The sequence below is a fragment of the Chrysemys picta genome, chromosome 11, assembly GCF_011386835.1.
Source record: "Chrysemys picta bellii isolate R12L10 chromosome 11, ASM1138683v2, whole genome shotgun sequence".
In the NCBI taxonomy this organism is placed as follows: Eukaryota; Metazoa; Chordata; order Testudines; family Emydidae; genus Chrysemys; species Chrysemys picta.
Window position 1 is genome coordinate 59,691,581 of NC_088801.1, and position 26,183 is coordinate 59,717,763.

General features: G+C 44.8%; 1 protein-coding gene across 1 annotated transcript; it reads left to right on the forward strand.

The window, feature by feature from the left end:
- The first annotated feature begins 2,827 nt into the window (after positions 1-2,827).
- Positions 2,828-26,175, forward strand: CNBD2 (cyclic nucleotide binding domain containing 2). Its single transcript, XM_065561267.1, has 11 exons — positions 2,828-3,139; positions 3,553-3,606; positions 4,187-4,377; positions 6,772-6,928; positions 7,286-7,437; positions 9,265-9,403; positions 17,564-17,678; positions 18,755-18,956; positions 20,678-20,840; positions 25,326-25,489; positions 25,701-26,175. The coding sequence occupies exons 1-11, from the start codon at positions 2,957-2,959 to the stop codon at positions 26,041-26,043; spliced, it is 1,863 nt and encodes a 620-aa protein (XP_065417339.1). The 5' UTR covers positions 2,828-2,956; the 3' UTR covers positions 26,044-26,175.
- The last annotated feature ends 8 nt before the right edge of the window (positions 26,176-26,183 follow it).

Genomic DNA, 26,183 nt, shown 5'->3' on the forward strand with positions numbered 1-26,183 from the left:
GAGCTGGATACGATTAACCAGCAAAGAAGAATGAAGGTATGATCTTTTCCCCTGCAGAAACCTCAATGTCTGTCGGCTTTTTTTCCGGCAATATAAACTGTTACATCTGCTACTTTGAGTAAAATAGCTGACTTAGCCTCCAGCACCTTTCTCAGGCAGTATAGTCACTTCAAATAAATCAACGGAGATGTGTTTTCCAAGGGCCCCTGACAGGGATGAACACAAACAGTAATGCTAACTCTCCAGAAAGATTAGCAGATATTTAATATTTAGGGCTATATCCTCATCTGCAGCAATGCAAAGGGGACTGAAAGCTGCCTTAAGGCAACAGCTGAGGGGTCCCCCCGTGGCGGGGACTCTCGGCACGCATCGGAGCTGGCAGAGTTAGGAATACGCTGGATCAGATCAGTGGTCCAGCTAATCTGGCAGACTACCACCAACAGTGGTCTGTACCAGATGCTTCAGAGGAAAGTGCAAGAATCCTTTAATAGGCAGTTATGGGATAACCTGCCCGCAGGGAAGGTTTCTTCCTAACCCCCCAATAGCCAAAAGGAAGTTTAAGCCATGAAGCAGGGGGGATGATATCCCTCCCAAGTTGAGAGCTTTGGTTTTATTTAAAGAGAAGCCGTTGATCCAATACCTCCCCCATCCCAAGTCCTCACTATCTTTGCATCTAGGAACCATTGCTGCTTCTAGTTAGTTTTTAATATAAAAGTTTACACTAAATGTTTGGGTTTATGGGAGAGGTTGCCTAGCTTTCCAATCCAATTACGTTTAGTGCAGTGAAGAGATACAGATATATTTGTTGTGAAGGCTAAGACTATAACTGGGTTCAAAAAAGAACTATGTAAGTTCATGGAGGATAGGTTCATCAATGGCTATTAGCCAGGATGGGCAGGGATGGTGTCCCTAGCCTCTGTTTGCCAGAAGGAATGGGCGACGGGATGAATCACTTGATGATTACCTTGCATTCCACGCCCGGCTCCACGCCAGCGAGCCGGGCTTCTTACCCATTTAAAGTTTGAGAATAGGTTGAGATCGTTTCGGCCCCAAGACCTCTAATCATTCACTTTACCAGATAAAACTGCGGCCCTCCTACTCGTCGCGGCGTAGCCCCCGCGGCTCTCATTGCCGGCGACGGCTGGGTATGGGCCCGACGCTCCAGCGCCATCCATTTTCAGGGCTAGTTGATTCACCAGGTGAGTTGTTACACACTCCTTAGCGGATTCCAACTTCCATGGCCACTGTCCTGCTGTCTATATCAACCAACACCTTTTCTGGGGTCTGATGAGCGTCGGCAACGGGCGCCTTAACCCGGCGTTCGGTAATCAACTAGCCCTGAAAATGGATGGCGCTGGAGCGTCGGGCCCATACCCGGCCGTTGCCGGCACTGAGAGCCGCGGGGGCTACGCCGCAACGAGTAGGAGGGCCGCAGTTTTATCTGGTAAAGTTGATGATTACCTGTTTCCTTCTGAAGCACATGGCATTGGCCACTGTCAGAAGACAGGATACTGGGCTAGATGGACCTATGGTCGTTCTAATGTTCTTATTTGTGTTTTGGGAAGCCGGTAGTCAAGGTCTATTTTTTTCTAATGGGTTGGCATTCATGAAACTGTTTACAATTTAGATTATTTAGCCATGTTTGTCATATTTCAAATGTGTCTTCCATACAGTGTCTTCGGTGTTCTGCTTACAAGGTGATTGTGAACCATTCAGCATGTGTTAGGCTAATGGGGTTTCTCTAGTTTCTTGGAATGACTCTTTTGTTACCATTAAGGAGACATTTTGTTCCCAATGAGGTGAGGTGATTGGCTGCTGGTCTAAAAAAGGCAGAACACTCTGCACCACTGTCCAAATAGCTGCTTATTTTCCCTCTTCCGTTTGGTATAATAGTGGTAATGTTAATAGAATGCACTTTTGCTCTCCCCAAAAGTCTGTAACCACATCAAAAATCAATGTCTGCTTTCCTTTGGCATCCATTCTCCAGCCTTATTGACAGCTAACAGAGCACAAACTTCCATTCTGTAATTGTTAAACAGCACATTAGTCTAAGCTAATTAAATTTCTCCCTTTCCCCAAGCCCTTGCCTAATGAAGAACGACAAGGCTTGCAGGAGGAAGAAATTCTTAGTTGCATTGTGATCACTTAACTTTGAGGTACCAGATATGAAGGCAATGGAGAGTAAAAACATACGCATAGTGGAGCTTCAGATCTAATCTTTAGTCATTTTTCCAAAGGTACCTATGCGGTCTGTGTCTTTTACACTGTGGCAGCAGTTGTACAGCTTTTCATGCCAATAAAATATAATTGAACTGGATTTGTAGCCGTGTACACTTAGGGCGGCGTATAGAATACTTACACTGCACGTCCCCCTAGCATGGGTATGAATAACAATGTAAAGGTGAGGCACCGCTTAGCCAAGTAGAATAACAACAAACCTGAACCTTAGGGTATATAACCTACATGGCGCTTTACCTGCTCAAGCTCTGCCTCCCCCATCTTTGCTGCTATTTTTAGCAGTGTAGTGTCCCGCTGCCTCCCTGCTTCTGGAGCCTTTCCCTGCCACAGGGAGGAGGCAGCAGTGAAAGGCTGTATACTGCTGTGTGTTGCTATATGTAGCATACACGCCACCAGCAGTGCAGACAAGGCCTTAGTTAAATTAAATGGTAATGGTTATTATTTGTATTTCAGTAGCTCTGGCGGCTCTGAGACCAGGGCCCCATGGGACTAGGTGCTGGGGGGACACATAATGAGAGACCAAAAAGTTTACAATCTAAACGGGTAAGACAGACAAAGAGTAGGGAGGGGAAACAGAGCCACAGAGAAGTGAAGTGACTTGCCTAAGGTTACAAAATGGGGCAGTGACAGAGCCCAGGTCTACTAATGCCCAGTCTATCACCTAGACCATGGTGCCTCCCATTATAAATACAAATGCTTATACTTTAATTTGGACTTAATGATTTCCTGTGCTTGTTCTTTTAAGACTTTCTACAGACTTGCTTTGGATATCGTGATCATGAACAGGGTGTGCAGGATATTCCGGAAGGGACTGATGGGGTTCAGGGGATTTCAGTTCATTGATATGACTGCCCAGGAATCCCTGACCTTTGGTATGGAAGAAGTAAGGGATTTTACAACATAGAATAAAATCATCCTCTTCCTTTTTTATAATGATTTCTCTGTGTTCTGTTCAAATGTGGCAGTTATCCAGGCTGCTGTGAGCATTTACATCAAAGCCTGACCAATTGCCATCACAGAAAAGGCTCAGTTCTAGGAACCAGTTCTAGAATCCTCCTGATTCTGCATTGCCCACTATGTATATTTTAATTTAAATATATTGTTTTTCTCAGTAAATCTGATGGGCTTTTATTTTAAATCCGTTCCAGTGTGTTGTTTTTTTTTATCGAAGAGGTGAACTAAATTAAAATATGTTTGTACAATAGTTTTTCAGAAGCTTGCCTTGTCACTGAAATGTTTGTGTATTTCACTAGCTCTGTGATATTTCTAATGCAATCAATGCCTCTCCCTTTTCATCACCCCTCTTTTATTCAGGACAAGAAATATACCAAACTGTCCTTCGACCACAATGAGTTCAAGATCAGAAAGGTCTGAATGCACTTTCTCTTGTTTTTTACAGCAAGGTCTCCTTTCATCTACAGTGCAAGACACTGAAATATGTTAAGGGTCCCCATGCGAGAGGAGCAGGAATTTGTGAGTTCCAGCAAACACAATGGGGAACTCACTCCTGTCATGCAAGGACATGTCAATTGTCCATCTATTAAACCTTGTTTGTCATTTGACATGTCCTTCTGAATACTTCCAAAGAAACCATTTCACAACATTTACAGATATATAGAATTTAAGAGTGCGACATAAACACTAGCAATTGAATCAAAAACATTCTTCAGAAAGTATTGTGCCTGCGCAGACTTTGTTTAGCCAAGGGCAGTATGGGCAGGAATAGCTCAACCACTGTAAATTGTAAGTTGTTTTCCTTGTCTGTGCTTGGGCTTTGCAGTGGACCATATAAATTGGTTTCTGGACACTGATGGCTGAGTTTCAAGTGAAATGGAAAACAGACAATTTGGGACTAGTTCTATTACGTCTCTGGAAGATGACATGGTTCAGTCTTCTGGAGCGCAGATTCTTTTTGTCTTTTTTTTTTTTTTCATTTGAGACTCCTTAATTGAATGAGTGTGTGACGTTTTGCCAGGATCACTTTCCTCTCAGGGCAATCCAGATAACCAAGAAGAAACCAGAGTGGAGAACTGAGAAGGAAATAAAGCTGTTACGAAGCTGGTTGCAGTTTGTGGAAAGCTACCAAAAATACAGCCTAAATCTGCAGCTGCTTCTGGCTAAAGTGATTCGCTTTGAACGGTAAACGTCCTTGTGGGGAGGTGTAATATTTCTTTAAAGCTGTTTTTAGAATTGTACATATTTCAAGCTTCCAAATGATACCTTTTAGCCAAAAATTAGAACAATTACGTGGATAACTCTTCATTTATCTTCAGTCTATGGTGTGTCTATTGAATGTACATTAGCCTGAATGATGACTTTGTGTTTTTGCTGTCTTTATCTAATTTACTCTGTGTAGTCAGTGACATACTGATCTGTCTCTCACACTCTAGAGATTTTTCAAACCTGATCAAAGAATTTGGACATTCGATTCTCAAAAATATTAGTAGGAATTGGGCATCCAAATCCCCTAGGGAACTTTGAGATTTCAACCAAAAATGTCATGTTAGAAACTTTTCAGGTTTAAATTTTATCTGTCTCCCACTTCTTGCTCTTTGGTCCTTCTTGCCTTTCTCTTAGAGGGTTGCATTCACGTGTATGGTATTAAAGGGGGTACATTAATGCTGCAAAAACAGAAGCAGCATTAATGGTGTTCCTACGTAGAACTCCCTCTCCCGCCTGAATTTATTCCTGCCAGGAGTAGGAGACTGTGATCTCCACAAAGCATGGGATGTCAAGGTCAGGGAGTGCACACTAAAATGTGTTAACTATGTACCATGACCTTCATGTTGGAAATCATTCCCCATGGCTCTGGAGCCAAATGTGAACTCCATGTGGGACGTTACCTTTGAGTGTGTGAGCCCTGCTTGCCTGCCTCTCTTCCTGTGCACACCTACCTCTGAATATGGCCCTTGGTGTGTATTGTGGTGGAGGCTCCCCTCTCTGCTAGGTTTTTCCAGACTTTGAGGAGGCAGGAATTCACCGAGGAATCACTCCAACGCACAGATCTATCCCAATGTCTTTAGTAGCATGTAGAAAGCCCCAGTGTCATTGCAAAAAGCTGTTAGTCCAAGAGGCCTAAAAGGAGCTCTGTCTCAGTCACAAAGATTCTCAATGACCCCTTCATCCTCAGTCCTAGATTAAGGCACCCTCTTCCTATTGGGCAGTGGCTGATTCTTATATGTGGTGCAGGCTCATAGGGATCACGCACTCAGGCTGCTCCTTGGGCCTAATCCTGAGCTTCAGCTCCCTTTGGGCTTCCTGGATTCCTGCAGTGCAGCATGTGCCCTCTCCTGCAGCTCACGCAGTCCCTTCTTGGGTGGCATCCCCCGACTCCTCCAGTTGGGGGAGAGTTGACAACAGGAATAAGGGGCCAGTCAGGGCTCTATGGGGTTAGAGAAAGCCATCATCTTCTTCCTGACCACCCCCCTAGCTAGATAGGGCTTTGGAGCCAGGGCCTGCTTTCACCACAAGTGCTGATCAGTGAAGTGGGACTCCACATGTTTTATTCCCGGATGATGATGTTGAGTGTTTACAGTGTTTTGATGGCCTTACAGATTTCATGGAATTTAAGGCCAGAAGGGACCATTATGATCATCTACTCTGTCCTCCAACATAACACAGCCCATCAAATTTGCCCCAGTGATTCCTGCATCTCACTGCAGTGCCTTTAGAAAATATCAGTCTAATGTTTTTCACCTCTAGTTTCATTTGCTATTTCTCCCTCTTTTGGCCAGCACTCTTTTCTCCCATCTGGAAGAACAGAGAAGTTTCCTCTATATAATGAATTCTTCCATAGAGTACTCAGGGTTTCATTGTTAAGTGATGAGTTCCCTCACAGTGTGCCCCCTAGTTACATACATTATGGTGGTTTTAGTTCATTGCTTGATTGCATGATAAAAGATTTAATTATATATGTTTCCATGAGGGCTGTGGCAGTGGAAGGGGTTGGGCTCCACTTCTCTCATAATTCTAGAAATCCCTTCACTTTTCCCACTTCAATATCCGCTCCTCTACAGGGCTTAACATCTCAGCCACCAGCCTTCTCACCAATGGAGGTCTGGATTGGACTTTTTTTGCAGCTCCTTCATTGATGGTAATTACTGTAGAGTACGCTGAGGCACTCCTTCCTAGAAGATGGGCACAACTCTTCTGCAAGGCTGGCCCTGAGAAGTGATTGACAGGGAACAGGAACTGAACTCAAGTTGCAGAGGAAAATACCAAGAACCTTCTTTGACCAGTTCAAGTACATATGTTCCTGACTTCTTATATCTCTCATATAAATAAAACAGATGTCAGCAGATATCTGCCAGATAAAATCACTCTGAGTTAGAAAATAGAGTGCTCTGAAGTTTCCTACAGTTCTAGAGATTCCAGTTCATTCCAGCTCATTACAGAGAGAGACCCTAGCTGCCAAGTGGATCGAAACTCCCTAAAAGATTAGTGATGGTGGGGAGGAAGTCTGACCAGGAGAAGTCCCAGTGCAGGCCTGTTTTTCTGCTAGGTGGAAATAGAATTGGTGTTCCTGTGTTCTAGGTTTGGACGCAGGAGAGTCATCATAAAGAAGGGGCACTGTGGCAACAGTTTCTACTTCATCTACTTTGGTACTGTTGCCATTACTGAAGATGAGGATGGGAGCAGTGCCTTTACGGACCCAGATCCAACTTTGCTTCGGAAAGGTGCTGGATTTGGAGTGAGTGGTGTTTATAGTAAAACTTCTGTTAGTCTTAGCGTGGGAGGGGAGCTGTATGCTTACTAAACAGTAAAATAAATAATCAAGAGTTTTGGAAGGCAGATAAACCCTCATGCTTCAGCACTTATGCTAAGATAACTATTGGGGAATAGGAGGAAACTTTCCCTGGGAGCAGGCTATCCCATAACCACCTTCTACAGGGTTTCCTCTGAAGGATCTGGTATTGGTCACTGTTGGTGACAGGGTGCTAGGTTAGATGACTATATAAAGTCTCCCAACAAGGTCAATATTTGGCGTATAAAGTTGGAGAATGAACTCCCAGCCATAACTCCGTTTTTCCTTTTTCTCTGTATATAGGAAGTTGCTCTTTTAAAGGACAGGCGGAGAATTGCTACAGTTGTCTGTATGGAGGAAACAGAACTATTGGTAGTGGATAAAGAGGACTTTTTTGCTAATAAATTAGATGAGGAGCTTCAGAAAGAATTTCAGTATCGTTTCAGCTTCTTCAAGTAATTTCTTCCACTGAGATCACTCACTCCTGCCTCTGCCACTTAATTTTTACTTGCTGAATTGTTTGGCTATTCAAGTACAGTATGAGCAATTCTAATTCTACCAACAAGTGCCCAAACAGTGTAGTAACCTCTGTTGTGTGCAAGATTTTCCTGCCTTCACTGAAGATGTTACTGGAAATGAAGTAGAAGTCATTCTAGAGCAGAGGTGGGCCACATCCGGCCTGCGGAACTCTCCTGCCCGGCCCCTGAGGTCCTGGCCTGGGAGGTTCGCCCCCGGCCCCTCCCCTGCTGTTTCCCCTCCCCGCAGCCTCAGCTCACTGCGCCACTGGCACAATGCTCTGGGCGGCGGGGCTGCGAGCTCTTGCCAGGCAGTGCAGTTGCAGAGATGCAGCCTGACCCTGTGCTCTGTGCTGCGCGGAGGCATGGCTGGCTCCAGCCGGGCGGCACAGCTGCCTGTCCTGGAGCTCTGGGCGGCGCAGCTGTAGCACCGCCAGCCACCGGTGCGCCAGGCAGTGAAGTAAGGGGGCAGGGACCGGGGGGGTTGGATAGAGGGCTGGGGAGTTCGGGGTGGTGGTCAGGAGGCGGGGGTGTGGGTAGGGGGCAGGGCGGTCAGAGGGCAGGGAACAGGGGGGTTGAATGGGGTCAGGAGTTCTTGGGGGCAGTCAGGAAGGGGGGGGTTGGATGGGGCGGTGGGGGGGCAGTCAGGGGCAGAGGTTCCGGGGTGGTCAGGGAGAAGGGGTGGTTGGATGGGGCGGCGGGGGGACAGTCAGGGAGAAGGAATGGTTGGATGGGGCAGAGATCCCGGGGGAGCAGTCAGGAATGAGAGGAGGGGTTGGATGGGGCAGTCAGGGGTGGGGGGTCCAGCAGTGGTCAGGGGACAGGGCGCAGGGGGGGTGGATGGGGCAGGGGTCCCGGGGTGGGCGTCATGGGACAGGGAACGGGGGGGCGGGGTTGGATAGGGCAGGAGTTCCGGGGGGCCATCAGGGGGCGAGAAGCAGGGGGGGGTCGGATAGAGGGTGCGGGCTGGGCCACGCCTGGCTGTTTGGGGAGGCACAGCCTCCCCTAACCAGCCCGCCATACAATTTCGGAAACCTGATGTGGCCCTCAGGCCAAAAAATTTGCCCGCCCCTGTTCTAGAGGGACGTAGGTTAATGGATGCTTTTTCTTCATGACTGTTACAGTTCTACAGCTTGATCTCATGTAGTACACCTCTACCTCAATATAACGCTGTCCTCGGGAGCCAAAAAAATTTACGGCGTTATAGGTGAAACCACATTATATCGAACGTGCTTTGATCCACCGGAGTGCGCAGCCCCGCCCCTCCGGAGCACTGCTTTACCGCGTTATATCCGAATTCATGTTATATCGGGTTGCATTATATCGGGGTGGAGGTGTACAGAGTCTTATATACAGTTGTACTGAAGGAATATTGTGATGTGTACAGTTTTCATTATACCTTGAAAGAAATGGGAGGGAGAAAACCATTTTTGCATTGTAATGAATGCATAGAGCACTAAAGTCTGCTGAAGTTCATGAACATAAGGATGTTTGTGCTTTTATTCCATTAAAAAAACATAATCCTGTTTTTTATATCCACTCTATAAATAATCTAAGGCAAGTTACTGGGGCTCCCTGGATGCGCAGGGGCCTGCCTGCATGGTGTAACTTGCAGAATCAGGACCTAATCCAGAAAAAGCACCTTCCTCCCATTAGTTTGAACTCTAAAAAGATCACAGTTTCCTCAGTGAAATAAGTTTTTCCTTGAGTCCTCTAGTTGGAATGAAGTGGTCATATGAAAAGATGTCTGTATTATTTCCTTTTCAGAGGTCTAGATCTCTTTGCAACATGGCCTGATTACTCAGTAGAGAAAATAGCTAATTACTGCAAAGCAGAGAAATTTCACTATGGACAAGTGGTAGTCCGGGACATCATGGAGTCAGCCAGCATAATATTCATTACTCAGGTATGATCCATCCATCCATCCCAATACTGTTCATCTTGGGCCAGCAGACTAAAACAGTGACCAGAGGCCATTACAGGTGAAAGTGGGGAATGAAGCACTTGTCCAGATACATCCCCTTGGTGATTTTTTTCCCCTGCTAATGGTGTCATGTCTTTACGTAGGGCCAGATTCTGACATCTTTGCTCACACTGTGTGGTATCTTACTTCACCAGAAATCCCACTGATTCTGTGCAGAGTATGTTACTACTCAACGTGAATAAGGCTCTCAGAATCTGACCTGTCAACAACAAACTCTTCACAGAAGGAAATAGGGTATGTCTACACTGCAATTAAAATCCCACCGCTAGCCCGTGCCAGCTGAGTTGGCTTCACAGGGCTTGGGCTAAGGATCTGTTTAATTGCGGTGTAGATGTTTGGGCTCAGGCTAGATGCCCAGGCTCTAAGACCCTGCAAGGTGCGAGGGTCCTTGAGCTCAGGCTGCATCCCAAACATCTACACTGCAATTAAACAGCCCCTTAGCTCAAGCCCCTGCCAGCTGGCACGGGCCAGCTGCGGATGTCTATTTGCAGTATAAATATACCCTAAGACCCCTCTAAGTTTTGTAAAGCACCTAGTTCATTTTCAGTGCTAAATAAATATTTATTAATGGTAGTTATCAAAACATGCTAGGGGGAAAGAAAACTCTTTTGCTGTGAATGCCTTACCTCTCCCTGTTCTTGTTCCTTCACTTTGGAATGGATTCATTTCTGTTGCCTCGATGGGAGCACTTGTTTGCACTAGTATATACTTCTGGGGGCGTTCTGCACCAAAAATTAAAAAATCTGACTCTCACAATTAAAAATTCTGTGCACAATATTTTAAAATTCTGCATATTTTATTTGTCAAAACAACACAATATAATCATGCCAGTTTCAATTATTTGGGTAATTTATTTCAAAATACCTGTCAGCAAGTATGTCTGTAACAATACAGACAACAACAAAAATTCAGGAAATGTTTTTTGACAAATAGATTCCTTACTAGGCATATTAATGCAGAATTCTGAGTAATAATTCATTTAAACTACATCACAGAACCGTATTTCCTGCACCCCTCAGAAGCAGTGCAAAGGCTTGGCGGAGTCAGGGTAATGGAGGAGCTGAGGGATTTGGAATTAATTGCTGGTAAGAAGCCAGGGAGTGAACCTGGAGAGTTGTTGGGTGTGTGGGGGAGAAGTATGGAACAGGGTTTGTTTGTTTTGGGGGGAAGGGCAGTGGGGGGGGGATTGTTAGAGTGTTGTGGTGTTTTCCCCCATGCAGACCCCAGTCTCTCCCATTCAGTCAGGCACAGCTGTCTATGTCCCCATGTGTCCCTGCACCTTCACTCAGCCACCTCCTGTCCTCATGTGGCCCTGCACTCCCACTCAGCCCACCCCTCCCCTGTTCCCATATCCCTGCACCCGCACTCAGCCATCCCCAATTGGCTCAGCAACCCCACTCCCATTCGGCCCCCACTCCAGTCTGTCCCCCCTACTAGCCTTTCTGAACCCTAGTCTATGTGACACCCCCTCCCAGCAGTCCCATGTGCCTGGTTCTATCTGTCCCTCCCCCATAAACCACATATATCTGTGACTATCTGAGCTGTCTGCCTTCTCTTCTTGTGCCACAGTATCCCCTGGTGGGTGAAAGATGTAATTGCAGCACCTCTCCAGCAGAATGTATTCTTTGGAGAGAAGAAAAATCTGCAGGGGATGTGAATTCTGCACATGCACAGTGGTGCAGAATTCCCCCAGGAGTAAATATAGATGTCATTACCTTGGTAACAGAAAATTGGCTGCAACAGAAATGCCTGAGATAGGTAGGCAGACAAAAACAAATTTAATTTAAAGGGATGGCACCATAGTTTCTTAAGGGAACAGGTACTAAAATTACTTACAGTCATGCAAAAAGTACCCTGCACATTTTCAGGTGTAATACTGCAATGATCATCCATATTTCCTGATGGGTTACACTGGCTTTTACACAGATAGTACTACATATGAAACTGTATATATAGTAACAGGTTTGTGGAATGTTAATGAAATTCAAATACTTTCTGCCAAGTTGCCCATGGAAAGTGAGTTTAAAATCCACAGAGATACTGAGTTGCAATGTCATCCATTTATTATAACCCTTATTTTTTCCTATTTACCTCTTCTTCCTTTTTGTCACTTTTTGATCCTCATTTATTGAGTCATGTCTGAATATACATTATAAGATTGTTGGGGCAGGGATTGTTTTTTTAATTGTTCCTGAGTGGTATCTAGCATACTTTTGGACTCTCTGAAATATTTAATAACAATGGCACACTTGCTTGATAACACCCACTTAATGATGCCAATAACATTATGCAGAACAAAATGATACAGCGGTAGATGTTTTGCTCAAATCCAGAATAAAAGACAATAATTGGTGTATTTTTAGCATTTATATGCACTAACCATTTTGAGATGATGTGGTTTGAATGATTGTTTTATTTTCAGTGTAAATATATTGTCACTTGGCAACAAAAAATTATACAAAAAGAATTTGGAAGGACATTCCAAGCCCCAAAGGCCGGATTGCCCTAATTCAATGAATTACTGCTGAACAGCTGTATTATAAAGGTCTTATTTAAAGCCCATTGAAGTAGATGGAAAGATTCCCAGTTATAAGACCCTTCTGACAGCAAGTGTTCTCTGCTTACACAAGTAGTCCTGCTGTCCTCAGTGGAACTGCTCGTTTGATTTAGAGGTTGTAGGATTGTTCCTAATTTGCTTAGAGCAGATTTGTTTGCTATATCCAAGATAATTTACAGTATGGACAGTACAATAATTTGTGTAGGAAAAAGACACCTCTCCAGAGATGGGATTATTGAGTACTTCTGAGAAGCATTGTTGTCTGATGGACTGAGGTGTTATCTACACTTACTGGGGGTTCAATATGTGGCAATTGATGCATCGGCGGTTGATTTAGTGGATCTGTTGAAGACCTGCTAAATCGATTGCAGCTCACTCTCATGTCGATTCCTGTACTCCACCTGAACGAGAAGTGCAAGGGGAATCGACGGGAGAACGTCTCCAGTCAACATCGCGTAGTGTGGATCCCACAGTAAGTAGATCATAGGGTATGTCTACACTACGGGATTAATCCGAATTTAGATAATTCGGATTTGAAAAACAGGTTGTATAAAGTCGAAATGAATGCGGCCACACTAAGCACATTAATTCGGTGGTGTGCGTCCAAGTACCGGGGCTAGCGTCGATTTCTGCACCGTTGCACTGTGGGTAGCAATTCCATAGCTATCCCATAGTTCCCGCAGTCTCCCGCGCCCATTGGGATTGTGGGTTAAGATCCCAGTGCCTGATGGGACAAAAAACATCGTCGCAGGTGGTTCTGGGTACAGCCTCACCTCCTCCCTCCCTCCCTCCCTGCATGAAAGCAACGGACGGCAGACAACCATTTTCGCGCCTTTTTTCCTGGGTGGGTGAACACTGCAGACTCCATACCACGGCAAGCATGGAGCCCGCTGAGCTCAAGACAGCAGTCATGAATATTGTAAACACCTCGCGCGTTCTCGTGGAGTTTATGCTCAGCCAGGACCAGAAAAACGAGGCGAGGAGGCAGCGGCGGCGGCAGCGCAGCGACAAGCATGATGAGGACATGGACACGGACACGGATACAGAAACCACGGGCCCCGGTGCTTTGGAGATCATGTTGTTAATGGGGCAGATTCTATCCATGGAACGCCGATTCTGGGCAAGGGAAACAAGCACAGACTGGTGGGACCGCATAGTGTTGCAGGTCTGGGACGATTCCCAGTGGCTGCGGAACTTTCGCATGCGTAAGGGCACTTTCATGGAACTTTGTGACTTGCTGTCCCCTGCCCTGAAATGCCAGAATACCAAGATGAGAGCAGCCCTCACAGTTGAGAAGCGCGTGGCGATAGCCCTGTGGAAGCTTGCAACGCCAGACAGCTACCGGTCAGTCGGGAATCAATTTGGAGTGGGCAAATCTACGGTGGGGGCTGCTGTGATGCAAGTAGCCAAAGCAATCACTCAGGTGCTGCTACGAAAGTTTGTGACTCTGGGAAATGTGCAGGCTATAGTGGATGGTTTTGCTGCAATGGGATTCCCTAACTGTGGTGGGGCGATAGACGGAACCCATATCCCTATCTTGGCACCGGAGCACCAAGCCACCGAGTACATAAACCGCAAGGGGTACTTTTCAATGGTGCTGCAAGCACTTGTGGATCACAAGGGACGTTTCACCAACATCAACGCGGGCTGGGCGGGAAGGGTTCATGACGCTCGCGTCTTCAGGAACACTACTCTGTTTAAAGGGCTGCAGCAAGGGACTTACTTTCCGGACCAGAAAATAACCGTTGGGGATGTTGAAATGCCCATAGTTATTCTTGGGGACCCAGCCTACCCCTTAATGCCATGGCTTATGAAGCCATACACAGGCAGCCTGGACAGGAATCAGGAGCTGTTTAACTACAGGCTGAGCAAGTGCAGAATGGTGGTAGAATGTGTATTTGGCCGTTTAAAAGGTCGCTGGAGATCATTATTGACTCGCTCTGACCTCAGCCAAATAAATCTCCCCATTGTTATTTCTGCTTGCTGTGTGCTCCACAATCTCTGTGAAAGTAAGGGGGAGACCTTTATGGCGGGGTGGGAGGCTGAGGCAAATCGCCTGGCTGCTGATTACGCGCAGCCAGACACCAGGGCGATTAGAAGAGCACACCATGAAGCGCTGTGCATCAGAGAAGCTTTAAAAACCAGTTTCATGGCTGGCCAGGCTACAGTGTGAAATATCTGTTTGTTTCTCCTTCATGAAAACCCGCCCCCTTTATTGACTGATTTTCTGTAAGGAACCCACCCTCCCCCTTCCCCCAGCTTGCTTTCAAACCAAATAAAGTCACTATCGTTTAAAAATCATTTATTTTTTATTAATAGATTAGAAAAAGAGGGAGGGAACCCGGTTGGTATTTGGGAGGAGGATTGCTGGGAAGGAAAAAGCCACAAAGAAAAGGTTAAAAAAATGACAGCCTTTTGCTTGGGCTGTCTACTGGGGTGGAATGGGAAGGTGTACGGAGCCTCCCCCCCCCGCGTTCTTACACGTCTGGGTGAGGAGGATACGGAACATGGGGAGGGGGGAGGGTGGAACAGGGGCTGAAGCGGCAGTCTGTTTTCCAGCAGCCATTCCTGAACCTCCACCAGACGCCGGAGCAGCCCCAGCGTTGCATCCTTCATCCTCTGGTCTTCCTGCCGCCACCTCTCATCTCGAGCGTCTCTCCTCTCCTCACGTTGGTTCCTCCTCTCCTCACGTTGGTCCCTCCTGTCCTCACGTTCACTGACTTCTTTCCTATACTTTGAAACTGTTTCCTTCCACTCATTCAGATGAGCTCTGTCACTGCGGCTGGATTCCATAATTTCCAAAAACATCTCGTCTCGCGTTCTCTTCTTACGACGCCTTATCTGTGATAACCTTCGGGATGGAGGAGGGAGGCTTGAGGAATTTGCAGCTGCTGTAGGGAGGGGAAAAAAGAAAGAATTGTTTTAAAAGCTACATTTTGCAGAACAATGCTTATACTCTTTCACGGTGACCAACACTGTTCACATTACATAGCACATGTGATTTCTGTGCAAGGTCGCATTTTGCCTCTTAATGCTGAGTGCTTGTGGCTTTGCTGCTAGAGATCACAGGTCTGGGCAACAGAATTCGGCTTGCATGCGGCCATGGTAAGCTTCTGCGCCCTCCTTTCCCACATACCAAGCATAGTTTGTAGAGTGCTGCAGAAGCCTGGCCAATCTCAGCCAGTTGGGGGGGGGGCAGTGTGGGGGGGCTTGTCTGGGCCCCTTCAGGCAAGTAGAGTGCTGCGGTTTTTCTGTTAACATTCAGCAGCAGCAGCAGAAAACAAACTAACCACCCCCCCTCTCGCCATGAATTCTCTGGGATGATCACTGTACCCCTCCCCCCCACTGTGTGGCTGGTATCAGGGAAGATCCCTGCAGGCACCAAACTAACCCCCCCCCCCCCGCCGCCGCCCCCCTCCCGCCATGAATTCTCTGGGATGATCACGGTACCCCTCCCCCCACCGCGTGGCTGGTAACAGGGAAGATCCCTGCTAGCCAAACGTGAAAAACTCAGGGCCAATTTCCCATCTGCGCTTGGCTAACTGCAGGGAAGGATTTATTTTCCGCCACAGGCAAACAGCCCAGTAGGAACGGCCACCTCTGTCCCCTTAATTAAGTTCCCGTATTTCAACCAGGTTACCAGGAGTGATATCACTCTCCTGAGGATTACACAACAAGATAAAGAACGGATGTTGCTTGAATGCCAGCAAACACCGGGACCATACGCTGCCAGGCTTTGTCAGGCAATGATACCAGATTACTTGCTGCAAGCATGGCGTGGTCAAGTGTCCTACCATGGAGGAGGGAATAAGGATGCACTGCCCAGAAACCTTCTGGCAAGGCTTTCGGGGTACCTCCAGGAGAGCTTCATGGAGATGTCCCTGGAGGATTTCCGCTCCATCCCCAGACACGTTAACAGACTTTTCCAGTAGCTACAGACTTTTCCAGTAGCTGAACTGACCGCGAATGCAAAGTCAGGCAAAGTAATCATTAAAAACCGTTTGCTTTTAAAACAAGTTTTAAGTAATCATTAAAAAACGTTTGCTTTCAAAACAAGTTTTATATTTTAAAAGGTAAACTCACCTGAGGTCCCTTCCATGGGGTCAGAGTCTTGGGTACTGGCTTGGGAGGCTTGGGAGGGTACTTCAGTCAGGGTGATAAAAAGATCCTGGCTGTTGGGGAGAATGGAGTGCTGTGTGCTCTCTGCAAGCTCATCCTCATCCTCATCCTCCTCCTCTCCCCCATCGGCAGAATCCTCAGGCGTCGCTGATGAGACTATCCCCGACCCAGAATCCACGAACACAGGTGGGGTAGTGGTGGCAGCCCCCCCTAGAATTGCATGCAGCTCGGCGTAGAAGCGGCATGTCCGCGGCTCTGACCCGGAGCGGCCGTTTGCCTCCTTTGTTTTTTGATAGGCTTGTCTGAGCTCCTTGACTTTCACGCGGCACTGCTCAGAGTCCCTATTGTGGCCTCTCTCCATCATGCCCTTGGAGATTTTTTCAAAAGTTTTTGCATTTCGTCTTTTAGAACGAAGTTCTGCAAGCACTGAATCCTCTCCCCATACAGCGATCAGATCCAGTACCTCCCTCACGGTCCATGCTGGTGCTCTTTTTCGATTATCAGCCTGCATGGTTACCTGTGCTGATGAGCTATCTGTGGTCACCTGTGCTCTCCACGCTGGGCAAACAGGAAATGAAATTCAAATGTTCGCGGGGCTTTTCCTGTCTACCTGGCCAGTGCATCCGAGTTCAGATTGCTGTCCAGAGCGGTCACAATGATGCACTGTGGGATAGCTCCCGGAGGCCAATACCATCGAATTGCGGCCACACTAACCCTAATTCGAATTGCTAAAATCGATTTTGGCACTACTCCGCTCGTCGGGGTGGAGTACAGAAATCGATTTAAAGGGCCATTTACATCGAATTAAATAGCGTCGTTGTGTGGACGGTTGCAGGGTTAATTCGAATTAAAGCTGATAAATCCGAATTAAAGTCGTAGTGTAGACCAGGCCTAAGTATGTGGACTTCAGGTACGTTATTCACGTAGCTGAAGTTGCATAAAGTAGATCAATCTTCCCCCCGTAGTGTAGACAAGGCCTCAGTGTGGGCCGGAAACTAAAGTTCTTATCCTGGCACTGTCAGTGAATTCATAGGTAACTTTTCCAAGGCCACATAGCTTTTCTGTGTCTCAGTTTCTCCATTTGTAAAATGAAAATAATGCTTACTTCTCTATCTACCTCAGGGTATTGTAAGGATTATATAATCAATGCTTGCACAGCACTTTGAAGACCTAAAGTTCCACAAGTGTTAAGTGTTATTACTGAATGGTAGTCCATGGCTAATATAATAATACCTAACTCTTAGTACTTTTCACCCATAGATCTACAAGTGCTGTAGAAGGTAGATAACATCTGCATTTTACAAGTGGGGAAAGCAAGGCACTAGGAAATGGCTTGCCGAAAGCCACATGGCAAGTCAGAGCCAGTGCTGCAGTATTAACTTTATTCTCCTCATCTGTTTTATTAGGGGAAATGTGAAGTTTTACGTCTGGTTGATCTCATCACTTGCCCATCCTATCACAAGTGGATCAGTCAGCAAATGGATTTTCCCAAACCCAGTCCTTATTACTCTATGGAGACTGGTATGTTACAGTGATTTCCAGACATATATAATTTGGAAAACTTCAGCGTTACCAGCCTATAGCTTTGTAGTTAATGACTCATAACTTTGTGTTATTCTTTATCTGTATTTTTTGTTATAACTTAATAGATTTTAAAGACAGAAGGGACCATCATTCTAGTCTGACTTCCTGTATAACACAGGCCAAGTTAGAACTTAGCAGTGGGAGATAGAGAAGGGGGAATCACAGATGCTCACAAAACAGAACCTAGCCCTAATCCTATGCTTTTCAGGGTTACAGACATAGGTGCTGGAGGACCCGTGGAAAAAAATAGTGGGTGCTCAGCAGCCCCGAAGATCAGTTTCTCTCTCTTCCTCTCAGCTCTCCCGCCCGCTGGCGGCCCCACCGATCAGCTCCTCCCACTCCCTTTCCAGCACCTCCTGCCCACCTCAATCAGCTGCTCAGCAGCATGCAAGAGGCACTGGAGGGGGGAGGGGAGAGCAAGGGTGGGGCGTGCTTTGGGGAGTGGCCAGAACGGGGTGTGAAGAGGCAGGATGGGGGTGGAGCTGGGATGGGGATGGAGTGGGGGTGGCAAGGGGTGGGGATGGGGCATTGGTGGAAGGAGTGGAGTGGGGGCGGGGCCTGGGGCAGGGTGGAGGTTGAGCACCCCCGGGGAAATGTGGAAGCCAGTGCTTGTGGTTACACATACCTCCAAGACACACAATACAATTGGTTAAAGCCTTGTTTTCTCAACTCCCATTCTTGAAAATCTTATTTCTATTAGGAAAGAGATTTTTTTTTTTAAATCATACCGGTGCCTTTGCTGGGAAGTTGACAATTCACCCTGGTTTCGTTGGCCTCTAGTCCTGGAGCTTCATTGGTGAGCAGGATCTTATCACCATTTCATAATTAAATGGCATGCAAGGTCTCAATCCTGCAAAGGGAGCTGTCCATGCAGACGGTTGTGCCCACATCATGTCCTAATAACTTCAGCAGAACTCCGTGCAGGTATAAGGACCCATGCTGGTGGAGTTCACAGAATTAAATAACTTAGCTTTGACTAGTCATAAAGGAGTTTTCATTTCCTTTCTTTGCAGGCATCACAGGCAGAAAAAGATTCAATAATTTTATGTGGAAGTCCTTTCCTGTGCAGGATCTGAGTAATCTGAAATCGATGTATGTCCCACCTGTTAATCATCAGAAGGATGAAATTTTTGAAAGGCAATACCTGGCTTTAAATGGGAAATATAAAAATGCACACACAAAGCTGGAGAAACAGGACAGAGGTGACAGTAGAAGGTAGGATGAGTTATGGGTCCCCCCATAGATTACTGATCTGGAGCAATAACAGTAGAAGTCCCAGGCTTGCTTTCTACACCAGGACTTTAAGTAAATAAATTGTTATACTTCCCAAAGTATTTCTGAGACCCACTTCTCATCTCACTAATGGCTAGTGCTGGCCAAAGGTTCTTGAATGAAAAGATTTTTTGGGGAAAAAGGCCTTTTTCGAAAACGATTTTTTTTTGTGTGAGAAAAATTTGTCAGTTTTTTTTCTTGTTTTTTTGCATTTTTTGTGCTTTTTAAACTTTGGAAATGTTAATCTAAAACATTATCAAAATTATTGCAATTTTTTTATTTACTGCAACAAAAATATCAATGTTTATGATAAAAATATTGTGGAGAATTTGAGAAATTAAAAAAAGAGATGGTTAAATTCTGAACGCTTCAAAATGAGAACTTCAAAATTTATCACAAACATAGATTTTAATTTTTCGATAAGTTCTGCTTATGGTGGTGCAAATAGGAGCAATTCCACTGAAGCGAATGAAATTACTTTGATGTAAAATGAGATGAAAATTAGGCCCAATGTTGCAAGCACAGAACAGCTTTTACAAAGAAAAAAATGTCACCTCCTTATTATATAATGACTACAGTGTATTTCATTGTAAGAAGACTGGTACAAAAAAAGAGTTTGAGACATATTTATATATAGAGTTTGAGACATATTTATATATGAATGGGCTATGCAGAGCAAAGGGAAACAGGAATAGTAGTTATGGTGGTAATGACAAAAAAGGGGGAATGGGTTTCAAATAACTAATTCCTTTTCATAGATGTTGAATGTGGTGGTGAGACATCCAGGACACCCTAACCCTGATAAGTTTATGGAAGGGATGGTATGATGGGATAGCCTAATTTTGGCAATTAATTTATCTTTGACTATTAGCAGTAAATATGCCCAATGGCCTGTGATGGGATGTTAGATAGGGTGGGATCTGAGTTACTACAGAAAATTCTTTCCTGGGTGTCTGGGTGGTGAGTCTTGCCCACATGCTCAGGGTTTAGCTGATCGCCATATTTGGGGTCGGGAAGGAATTTTCCTCCAGGGCAGATTGTTAGAGGCCCTGGGTTTTTTCGCTTTCCTCTGCAGCATGGGGCACGGGTCACTTGCTGGAGGATTCTCTGCACCTTGAAGTCTTTAAACCATGATTTGAGGACTTCAATGGCTCAGACATAGGTTAGGGGTTTGTTGCGGGAGTGGGTGGGTGAGATTCTGCGCCCTGCATTGTGCAGGAGGTCAGACTAGACGATCATATTGGATCATATAGGCCTTAACGTCTATGAGTCTATAGACAGGTGGAGATCACTGACGGTGCTGAAGGGAGAAAGTTGGGGATAGGGAGATAGATTAGGGTGTCGTCAGCATAGAGGTAGCAGTTAAAGCTATGTGAGTGAATGAGGTCACCCATGGAGAGAGTCTAGAACAGTGGTGGGCAACCTGCGGCCCATCAGGGTAATCCACTGGTGAGCCGCCAGACAGTTCGTTTACATTTGCACGGCTGCCCGCAGCTCCCAGTGGACAGAGGAGAGGCTAATGCATTTGAATGTATTAAATGACAAAGTTGTTTACATTCTATTCCTGTTGGTCTGTTAGATGTGAAAAACAATTACCCTGATTGAGGTGGTGTCATAATAAATACCTGTAAAAGATGGTTCAAAATAAGTTAACATTTTTGTAGATATGATGACTTCAGTGATGATGAGAAAGAAGTCGTTCAGAAAGAAATATCAGGGTTGTTCCGGAAGAAGCTAACTGTTCTCACACCACATGGAGAAATACCCACTGCTGTTGCCACAGCAATTTACACTAGGGTCAATGAAGTGCATAAAGGGGAACTCCTGGTGAGTACATCCAGAAGGGAAAGTTGCTATTATAAGTTTGTGTCTTATCTAGCAGCAAAAATTCTTCTGACCTCACAGTCACACAAACCCTGAAAGGCTACACATTCCTGTTCCTCCAAATATTATGAAGTAGAGAACTAGTGCAAATCAGCTCTTCATGTCCCACAGTCCATATATTTAGTAATCAGTCCTGCAGTAGAGGACTTCTTTGTGGAAGAGACGGCATGGAATGCTTTGAGAAATTCTATCCCTGCTGAAGGGAACAGATTGCCCCAAAGAATCATATGTACTTTCCAAGTCTTTGGATCACAGAAAACCCTCAACATTTCCAAGGCTGGCTGTCGTAGAAGCTGTTTCCTGTTAACTTAAGGCCATGGGGTTATTACCTTACATAAGAGCTGACATATGATCAGTGGTGTGATATTACTTCATACTTCTAGTGCAGAGTGAGGGATGACATCCTGGAGGCCAAATTTAGGCTGCTAGGGAAGAGACTGAAATCCAGGACCTCTATGGTGGCATTCTCAGAAATGCTCCCAGTTCCACGCGCAGGGCCAGGTAGGCAGACAGAGCTTCAGAGTCTCAATGCGTGGATGAGACGATGGTGTAGAGAGGAGGGGTTTACATTCATTAGGAACTGGGGAAACTTTTAGGATAGGGGGAGCCTATACAGGAAGGATGGGCTCCACCTAAACCAAAGTGGAACCAGACTGCTGGCACTTAACATTAAAAAGGTTGCAGAGCAGTTTTTAAACTAGGAGATGGGGGAAAGCCAACTGCTGCAGAGGACCATGTGGATCGGACAGAGACTTCTCTTAGAGGAAAGTCTATTGATAGAGATTCTCTAGGTTCTAGTCAGAATAAGAGGATGGAAGAGGATAATGAAAGGGCCACATCAGACGAGAAACATTCACATAAAGAATCGGACACATTAGAAAAGGGCAGACAGATAAACAGTGACAAGTTTTTAAAGTGCTTGTACACAAATGCTAGAAGTCTAAATAATAAGGTGGGTGAACTAGAGTGCCTTGTGATAAAAGAGGATATTGATATAATAGGTATCACAGAAACCTGGTGGACTGAGGACAATCAATGGGACACAATCATTGTGGGGTACAAAATAAATCGGAAGGACAGAACAGGTCGTGCAGGGGGAGGAGTGGCACTACATTCAAAGAAAATGTAGAATCAAATGAAGTAAAAATCTTAAGTGAATCCACATGTTCCATAGAATCTCTATGGATAGTAATTTCATGCTCTAATAAGAATATAACATTAGGGATCTATTATCGACCACCTGACCAGGACAGTGATAGTGATGATGAAATGCTAAGGGAAATTAGAGAAGCTATCAATAATAGTGGGGGATTTCAATTATTGACTGGGAACATGTCACCTCAGGACGAAATGCAGAAACAACATTTCTCGATACTTTAAATGACTGCTTCTTGGAGCAGCTGGTACGGGAACCCACAAGCGGAGAGGCAACTCTAGATTTAGTCCTGAGTGGAGCGCAGGAGCTGGTCCAAGAGGTAACTATAACAGGACCGCTTGGAAATAGTGACCATAATATAATAACATTTAACATCCCTGTGGTGGGAAGAACAATTCAACAGCCCAGCATTGTGGCATTTAATTTCAAAAAGGGGAACTATGCAAAAATGAGGGGGTTAGTTAAACAGAAATTAAAAGGTACAGTGACTAAAATGAAATCCCTGAAAGCTGCATGGGTGCTTTTTAAAGACACCATAATAGAGGCCCAACTTAAATGTATACCCCAAATTAAGAAACACAGTAAAAGAACTAAAGAAAAGCCACCGTGGCTTAACAACCGTGTAAAAGAAGCAGTGAAAGATAAAAAAAACTTCCTTTAAAAAGTGGAAGTCAAATCCTAGTGAGGTAAATAGAAAGGAGCATAAACACTGCCAAATTAAGTGTAAAAATGTAATAAGAAAAGCCAAAGAGGAGTTTGAAGAACGGCTAGCCAAAAACTCAAAAGGTAATAACAAAACGTTTTTTAAGTACATCAGAAGCAGGAAGCCTGCTAAACAACCAGTGGGGCCCCTCGATGAACGAGATACAAAAGGAGCGCTTAAAGACGATAAAGTCATTGCGGAGAAACTAAATGAATTCTTTGCTTCAGTCTTCATAGCTGAGGATGTTAGGGAGATTCCCAAACCTGAGCCGGCTTTTGTAGGTGACAAATCTGAGGAACTGTCACAGATTGAAGTGTCACTAGAGGAGGTCTTGGAATTAATTGATAAACTTAACATTAACAAGTCACCGGGACCAGATGGCATTCACCCAAGCGTTGTGAAAGAACTCAAATGTGAAATTGCGGAACTATTAACTAGGGTTTGTAACCTGTCCTTTAAATCGGCTTCTGTACCCAACAACTGGAAGATAGCTAATGTAACGCCAATATTTAAAAAGGACTCTAGAGGTGATCCCGGCAATTACAGACCGGTAAGTCTAACGTCGGTACCGGGCAAATTAGTCGAAACAATAGTAAAGAATAAAATTGTCAGACACATAGAAGAACATAAATTGTTGGGCAAGAGTCAACATGGTTTCTGTAAAGGGAAATCATGTCTTACTAATCTATTAGAGTTCTTTGAAGGGGTCAACAAACATGTGGACAAGGGGGAATCCAGTGGACATAGGTCCCTCAGCAAAGGCTCTTACGTAAATTAAGTTGTCATGGGATAAAAGGGAAGGCGGGTTCTTTCATGGATTGAGAACTGGTTAAAAGACAGGGAACAAAGGGTAGGAATTAATGGTAAATTCTCAGAATGGAGAGGGGTAACTAGTGATGTTCCCCAAGGGTCAGTCCTAGGACCAATCCTATTCAACTTATTCATAAATGATCTGGAGAAAGGGGTAAAAAGTGAGGTGGCAAAGTTTGCAGATGATACTAAACTGCTCAAGATAGTTAAGACCAAAGCAGACTGTGAAGAACTTCAAAAAGATCTCATAAAACTAAGTGATTGGGCAACAAAATGGCAAATGAAATTTAACGTGGATAAATGTAAAGTAATGCACATTGGAAAAAATAACCCATAGAATAACAATATGATGGGGGCTAATTTAGCTACAACAAATCAGGAAAAAGATCTTGGAGTCATCCTGGATAGTTCTCTGAAGATGTCCACGCAGTGTGCAGAGGCGGTCAAAAAAGCAAACAGGATGTTAGGAATAATTAAAAAGGGGATAGAGAATAAGACGGAGAATATATTATTGCCCTTATATAAATTGATGGTACGCCCACATCTTGAATACTGCGTACATATGTGGTCTCCTCAGCTCAAAAAAGATATACTGGCACTAGAAAAGGTTCAGAGAAGGGCAACTAAAATGATTAGGGGTTTGGAACGGGTCCCATATGAGGAGAGATTAAAGAGGCTAGGACTTTTCAGCTTGGAAAAGAGGAGACTAAGGAGGGATATGATAGAGGTATATAAAATTATGAGTGATGTGGAGAAAGTAGACAAGCAAAAGTTATTTACTTATTCCCATAATACAAGAACTAGGGGTCACCAAATGAAATTAATAGGCAGCAGATTTAAAACAAATAAAAGGAAGTTCTTCTTCACACAGCGCACAGTAAACTTGTGGAACTCCTTACCTGAGGAGGTTGTGAAGGCTAGGACTATAACAGCGTTTAAAAGAGAACTGGATAAATTCATGGAGGTTAAGTCCATTAATGGCTATTAGCCAGGATGGGTAAGGAATGGTGTCCCTAGACTCTGTTTGTCAGAGGGTAGAGATGGATGGCAGGAGAGAGATCACTTGATCATTACCTGTTAGGTTCACTCCCTCTGGGGCATCTGGTATTGGCCACTGTTGGTAGACAGTATACTGGGCTAGATGGACCTTTGGTCTGACCCAGTACGGCTGTTCTTATGTTCTTATGATGCCAGATGACCTCATGGAGGACAGTTTCTGCATAACCACAAACTCTGGGCTGTTGTGTTCCACTTATTAAGGTAGCCAGGGAGGAGACATACCTGGACTGCTTGCCTTGGTTATCCCCTAGGAATTCTCTGCTGATGGAGATCCTATGGAGTCCAAGCAGAAACTTACATCTGCTTCCCCTCTGACAAAAACCATGAGGGAGAGCAGCCAGTGATAACACCAATTGCTCTTCCTCAAGATGAATTTCCTCTGGTATCCAGGTTGGTGCAGGGATGTGGTAATTGAGACCTTCCCGGCCTTGCTTGGGTGTCTCTTCTAAACAATGTTTATACAGTAGCAAAATCTCCTTCAAAATCTAGAAAAAAAATCACTATTTAGCCGTAAAGAATTTCTAAAATGACAAATTCTCAAACTACCTCCTAAATGATATATATATTTTTTAAAGTTTACTGTCAAATTCTGTACGACTCAACATAAACAACATATTCAGATGTGTGTGTGTACCGGTACACCAATCCAGAGTACATGGTGATGTGCAGATAGCTCTTTATTGTTTTGTTTACCCCTCAGGGGATAAGCCAGCATCTTCTACCTGAAGATAAGCAAGATAATCGGAGCATGGTTTTGGTCAGTCAGGGAGCTGAGGTCATTCGGTTGAAAAAGGAGAAGTTTGAGGAATTAGCAGATCATACAACAATAATGAATTTACACAAATTACAGCCGAAGTATCCCAGGTAAGTGAAGTTAATGTGTCTGGAGAGAGACATGTACCCATGAACTAGTGCTCAACAAAATAAAAAAGCTTGTTGGCTATTATTTACCCAAACTCATTCTCACTTAATTAGAATTCAAGGGTGAAATTTTGGCTCTGATTAAATCAGTGGGAGTTTTACCATTGACTGAAATGGATCCAGGCTTCCACCAAGTGTCTTTGATCCTTTTCAGTGACGATGAGCTGTGTCAAAGCTTTCTGGAACAGAACGACTGGAAAATATTCAAGAAAGATCTGATGAATCTTTTCCTGGAGAGAAAACTCACAATGATGGCAAGTTCTCAGCATGTGAAGCCCAAGAAAGTTATTTATAGTTCCTGGAGTGTGAATCAAGCAGGTATTCTAGACCTGACCACTACCCACCATCATCTTCCAACAGGCACTCAAGGACTACAGCACAGATACGTCCCTGTCCACATAGGACAGAGAAAGGATTCTGAGGGCCTGCCAAATATTGAGCTAAGGTTGATTCATGGCATTGCTGTACCACGGCCTAGTTTGAAAGGATTGTTCTAGTGAGTTTGAGGAAATCAGCATAGAGGCAGTTTGAGAAGCCCAAAAGTGAAACCGCAAATTTTTTATTTGAATGTTACAAAAATACTTGAATTTTAAATAGAAGTAGTTTTCCTCCAATTTCTATGCAACAAGTAAATGTT

Bases quoted from the DNA above. Each gene is read 5' to 3' on its own strand.
- CNBD2 (XM_065561267.1), top strand. From the start codon at position 2,957: ATGATTTCCTGTGCTTGTTCTTTTAAGACTTTCTACAGACTTGCTTTG. The intron at 3,140-3,552 runs TAGAATAAAATC...TCTTTTATTCAG, and splicing joins AAGTAAGGGATTTTACAACA to GACAAGAAATATACCAAACT. The intron at 3,607-4,186 runs GTCTGAATGCAC...GAGACTCCTTAA, and splicing joins ATGAGTTCAAGATCAGAAAG to TTGAATGAGTGTGTGACGTT.